The sequence below is a fragment of the Humulus lupulus genome, chromosome 1 (assembly GCF_963169125.1).
Source record: "Humulus lupulus chromosome 1, drHumLupu1.1, whole genome shotgun sequence".
NCBI lineage: Eukaryota > Viridiplantae > Streptophyta > Magnoliopsida > Rosales > Cannabaceae > Humulus > Humulus lupulus.
This window is the reverse complement of record NC_084793.1, coordinates 228682478-228688538: the sequence shown is the minus strand read 5'-3', so window position 1 is coordinate 228688538 and position 6061 is coordinate 228682478. Positions and strand designations below refer to the sequence as shown.

At 34.0% G+C, this 6061-nt stretch overlaps 1 protein-coding gene across 1 annotated transcript; it reads left to right on the top strand.

Annotated features, from left to right (window-relative positions):
* Nucleotides 1–938: 938 nt before the first annotated feature.
* LOC133830472 (uncharacterized) lies at nucleotides 939–2636 on the top strand. The gene is made up of 3 exons (XM_062260452.1): nucleotides 939–1279; nucleotides 1439–1694; nucleotides 1746–2636. Exons 1-3 carry the CDS (start codon nucleotides 939–941, stop codon nucleotides 2634–2636), a joined length of 1488 nt encoding a protein of 495 aa, XP_062116436.1.
* The last annotated feature ends 3425 nt before the right edge of the window (nucleotides 2637–6061 follow it).

Genomic DNA, 6061 nt, shown 5'->3' with positions numbered 1-6061 from the left:
TCATTTTTATTATTCAATTTAATCAACTACATACTCACTAGTTTAATTTTTTTTATTGTAGGTGTATATGTCTGGTGACGATACTCAAGAAAGACGATAAACCATAAAGCAATATCTTGAGACATCGCCGTCCCGCTCTTCAAGGACTATCACTGACAATCCACTCTTTCAACCTTCAAAGAGAGTCAATCCAGTACAAATACCATTACCATCTGACGACGATTCTGACTCTGAAACATCAGTTAAGTCTCAGATGGCGCAGGAAAGGTCGTTGAAAGAGTTGGCGGCGCCGAATCTAGACCATCAACCTCTGTGTATCCAAGTCGGGCTTCATACATTTACTACCATCTTTCCATGGGCCAGGAGAGGACCCGAATAAGCATCTGACAGAATTTCACATAGTCTGCTCTAGTATGAAACCAACTTTAGTAACGGAAGAGCAGATTAAATTAAGAGCATTTCCATTTTCTTTGAAGGATGGTGAAAATGAATGGCTCTATTACCTTCCTCCTAGAACTATTAATACCTGGAATGAAATGAATACATTGTTCTTGGAGGGTTACTTCCCAACATCTAAAGTTGGTAGTATAAGGAAGGAAATCTATGGCATTCGCCAACAGACTGGGGAGTCATTATATGAGTATTGGGAGAGATTTAAGAGGCTATGTGCTAGCTGCCCCCACTACCAAATAAGTGACCAACTCCTGATCCAATACTTTTACGAAGGAATATTTCCATTGGACAGGAGCATGATTGATGCAACAAGTGGGGGAACATTGGTGGACAAGACCCCCGCTGTAGCTAGGAGTTTAATTTCTAATATGACAGTTGATTCTCAACAGTTTGGAGTTCGTTAAGAAGTTTTAGTTAAGGGATTAAATGAGACAAACTCTAAAGTAGAGCAGCAGCTTGCGTAGTAAACTAGTATGGTTCAACAAATGGCTTTAGGTCAGCAAGTGAGACCTTGTGGAATTTGTCAGTTGGTGGGGCATCCTAGTGATGCATGTCCCACACTTCAAGAGGATATAAATGAGCATATAAATGCAATGGGGGGATTCCCAGGGAAACCTAGGCAAAGGTATGACCCTTATGCTATAACTTATAACGAAAGATGGAAGGAACATCCTAATCTTCGATATGGGAATCAACAACAAATTGTGCCTACTAGACCACCAGGGTTTCCTTATCAACAAAGGAAACAACAAACATATATACTTCAACCTCAACAACCAATTATCTCACAAGCTCAAGATCCATCAATGACTGATATGCTAAAAACGTTAGTAGCCTCCAATATACAAACTCAAGTACTTCTTCAAGGCGCTCATGCATGCTTGAAAAATTTAGAGAACACTATGGGTCAAATCGCCACTTCATTAAGTCAAAGTGAGCCACAAAATCAAGGAAAATTACCTTCACAGCCTGTTTAGAACCCCAGGGAAAATGCTAATGCCATCACATTAAGAGACGACAAAACTTATGATCCACCCACTATCCCATCAAGTTCAAATGATGCACCATTACCTCCTACCCAATCCACCCAACAAGACAAAGATGAAACCCCAACCACAACACTCAACCCTAAACCAACTAGTCCCACTTATGTCATGACTTCTCCATTTCCTAGTTGTTTGAGAAAGAGAAAGAAAGATGAAGCTGAACAAGAAATACTGGAGACTTTTCACAAGGTTGAGGTAAACATTCCCTTACTTGATGCCATTAAGAAAGTATGTTGATATGCAAAGTTTTTAAAGAAGTTATGCACCAATAAGAGGAAGCTAAAAGGGAATGAAAAGGTGAGTGTGGGGGAAAATGTTTCGGCGGTTCTTCAAAAGAAACTTCCACCAAAGTGTAAGGATCCTGACACCTTCACTATTCCTTGCACTATTGGAAATGAAAAGATTAAAAGATGTATGTTAGATTTGGGTGCTTCAATCAATGTAATGACTTACTCTATTTATACCTCTTTGAATTTGGGACCACTGGAAGAAACAGGGGTGATCTTACAATTAGCGGATTGTTCTAATGTATATCCAAGGGGAGTAGTAGATGATGTATTGGTTAAAGTAAATGAATTGGTTTTTCCAGCGAACTTTTACATTCTTGATATGGACGATGACTCAGTTTCACGTTCTACACCAATATTATTGGGAAGACCATTCTTAAAGATAGCTAGAACTAAGATAGATGTTCACGAGGGAACTTTGACCATGGAGTTTGATGGTGAGGTGATTCACTTTAATATTTTTGAGGCTATGCGGTATCCAAGTGATGTTCATTCATTTTCATCAATTGATATTCTGGACTCATTGTCACAAAGAATTCTTGATTTACATGGAGAGGGTGGGTTAGATGTTGCTTTGAGGGAACCAATAGACTTGAAGAAAGATGATGTCACTACTGAAGTAAAGGAGATCATGGCTGCACTTAATAGTGGTGGAGAGGTTTCTAAAGAGGTGTCGTTCTTAGAGTTGCCTGTTTCTCATGAGCAACTTCAACAATCTGTTAAATCATCACCCAAGCTTGAATTAAAACCACTACCGGAGCATCTCAAATATGTTTACTTGGGTGAGAAAGAGACATTGTCGATTATTATCACCACACAACTTATACCCAAGTACAAGAGGATCGTTTGATAAGGGTACTTCAGTAATACAAAACAGCCATAGGGTGGACCATAGCAGATATCAAGGGAATAAGCCCAACTATGTGTATGCACCATATTGACCTTGAAGATGGATCCAAGCCTTCTAGAGAAGCTCAAAGATGGTTAAATCCACCTATGATGGAGGTAGTTAAGAAGGAGATAATGAAGCTCTTAAATGTGGGTGTGATTTACCCTATTTCAGATAGCAAGTGGGTGAGTCTAGTTCAAGTAGTTCCTAAGAAATCAGGCATCACTGTGGTAAAGAATGATGAGGATGACTTAGTGCCCACAAGATTCCAAACAGGTTGGCGAGTTTGTATTGATTATTGAAAGTTGAACACTGGAACTAGAAAATACCACATCATTCAGTCGAGCTAACGGCGTTAAACAAAGCAAACTTGCGGGAGTTTTTCTTACCCTTGTCTTTTTATTCTACATTGATTTTATTATTTAGTATATGCCTTGAGAACAATGCTAAAATTAAGTGTGGGGGAAGGAAAAACTTCATGTTTTATTTTTATTTGTCATTTGTTTAGTTATTTTTTGTTGTTTATTAGTGTTTGTGTTGTTTAGTTGTTTCTAGTGTCGTTTTTTTTAAAAAATTTTAGTTTGTCATAAGCATGGTTATGTTGAAAGTTGTCTATCAATGATAAAACTTCTTATTGATATAAGAATATGTCTAGGAAATTGATGAATTCTGCATGACTTGTGTGCTTAACTCTTGTGTGGTTGTTACTTAAGCTTGATCTTAGATTTTTAAACATAATGTGTGTACAATTAGATTTACTTTTTCACTATTGTTTGGAGATATTTACGTATGCTATTACTTATATATAGTCTCGACCACTCTAGAAACCATTGATTAATTGTTTAAGGCGAAATCCTAAGTATACATGAATAGGAAGATGATTAAGGCATGTTCTTTGGATTGTTTGAGCCTTTCAAGCTTACCTATGAAATTGAACATCCTGGTTTCCCATTTTTGAGCCATTATGACTAATATTTTTCTTTTATAAGCCAATATCTAAACCCTTGTAGCTTAAATTTTTTATCTTTTTTGTGACCCATTACACCATAGTTTTATATGATTTTTTAATTTGGTGGGTTGGGTTGTGGATTGTAAGAATAAGAAGTTGTATTGAATTGTTGGATTATAATGTGAAAGTATATGATCTACTCTTTCTTCCAATGAGTTTAATTGAAAAGAAAAAAATATAAAAAAATCTACATTGAGAAATATGAAAAAAAAAAGTATTGCAAAAGTATAAGTGTAGGAGAAATAGTAAGATCAACGTGAAAAGAAAAAATGGAAAGATTATGTATTTTCTTGAATTGTATGGGAAATTTATGGGAAGATCTAGAGAATAGAAAACAAAATTATAGGCTATGGTGTGATTTAAGCTTAAATATTCATTTTTCATCTACCTCTAACCTTAGCCACACATTACAAGCTTTTACAGACCTTTTGATTCTTGATTATGTGTGTTTACATTAGTGGAGAACAATTGGTTAATATCTATAGAGTTGATGTTTTTCATCAAAATATTATTATAAAAGAGACTTTAAAACATATTATGGCATGTATAAATTGATTCAAATGATTGTGTTTTGGTAGGTTTAATTGTGCATAATCATAAATAGATCGAGTTTAAGTGGTGACTAGACATTGAGTTGAAATTCTGAGAAATGTAGAATTCAAAATTTTCTTATAATGTATTTGGTTGATCAATCTTTTAGACAACTAACGCTTTTTAAAAAACCATTATTTATATTTTTATTTGCTTATGTGTTTAGTTTTTATTTTGTTTGCTCGAGGACGAGCAAATGTCAAGTGTGGGGGAATTTGATAAGTACCGAATTTGTCTATTTTAATTCATTATTATTCTACAATTATGCACTTGATTATTTATTTATATATGTTGAATTAGTTTATTTTGTGCTTTTAGGATTTTCAAGACATTTGGATGAAAACGAATAAATTTTGGATGCTTTACAATCAATGGTTAAGCTTGGAATTACAAGTCTAAAACTTCACACTTGATTTTGATAATTTTCCAATACTCTTTTAGAAATATACCTAGAAATATAAGTTTTTTTATATTTTTCTTAGCTTTCCACAACTTTTTGTATCGTCCAATTCCAATTTATATCGAGGAAGTTATGCTAAAAATACTTTCAATCGTTGTAGCAGAAGAAAACTGAAAAAATGGGAAAAATTGTTACAGCTGCGGCCGGAGCTCGATTTTCTGGAAAATACATTTTCTAGTGGCCGCGGCTGCCAAGAAACACTAGCCGCGGCCGGCGATCGATTTTTCCTTAAATTTCAATTATAAATGTAATTTTTGGTGGGCTATAAAAGGGATTAGGGTTAACTTTGAATACAACTTTGGATTGCGAATTTTAGAGGCTAGAGCAGCAGAGGAGGAGAAAATACATCATCATCTAAATTATTCAAGCTAGTTTTTATTTCTTCTCAAAACTACTTTATTTTCATTGAATATTTATATTTGTGAATATGAATGTGATTATGAAGTAGTTTTCTTTGTAGTTGAGGGTTATTTCAAAACCCTAGACATGAGATCTTGAATGCAGTGATGAATTTTATTCATTCTATTCCCTTATATTAAATTACTTCTATTTTCCTTTTTGAATGTTATGAATCTTGTAAAATCTTGTTTAGATGGCCACTAATTAGGGTTTTGCATTGTTCTACTATTATCTTAGGATTTCTATTTACCTAATAGTTTAGGATTCTAAGTAGAGTGATAAATTTCAATTAGAGTATTGTCATGGGTATTTTAATTGTGATGAAGAATAGAACCTATGTTAAATGAATTGCATGCTTAATGAATTTGTTGCCTAAATTAACTTGTTTCCATTAAATGTAATGCTTTTCCTAGGTTAAATAGATCGCATGCTTAATGGGTTTATTTCTTGGTAAAAAGGTTTAATTAAGAGCGCTTAGCTTTAATTAATTATATTAGGGAAACTAAGATAATTGACTGCTTAAGTGTTATCTGCGGTGTTAATAGTTTAATTGGGAGTAGGGAATATTATTCGTCATTGTTGATATAATGATTGTCGAAGGTGGAGAATAATTCTTAACTATTTCTTTAAAATCGTATTATCCATTGTTATTTGTTTATTACTTTATTTTGTGTTATTAAATCTTGAAACAAAATCCCCTATTTAATTCTTGTTTTTATTTTGAATGATAAATTGAATAATAGTCATTGTGGGTTTGACCCTTACTACCACTTTACTAATAATTTAGTGAGTAATAAAGAATAAATATATTTTAATTTGATACGACATATGACACCCATCAGGCTCACATCTAGGTGAATGCTCGAAAAAAAAAATCCTAAAAGCCAGTTTTTGTAGTAATGAGAGAAAATCAAAGATACGCAGTGT

Excerpts from the sequence above, each read along its gene's own strand:
- LOC133830472 (XM_062260452.1), top strand. The coding sequence starts at position 939 with ATGGCTTTAGGTCAGCAAGTGAGACCTTGTGGAATTTGTCAGTTGGTG. Across the intron at positions 1,280-1,438 it reads ATGACTGATATGCTAAAAAC|GGAAAATGCTAATGCCATCA; the intron begins GTTAGTAGCCTC and ends TTAGAACCCCAG. Across the intron at positions 1,695-1,745 it reads AGACTTTTCACAAGGTTGAG|TTTTTAAAGAAGTTATGCAC; the intron begins GTAAACATTCCC and ends TGATATGCAAAG.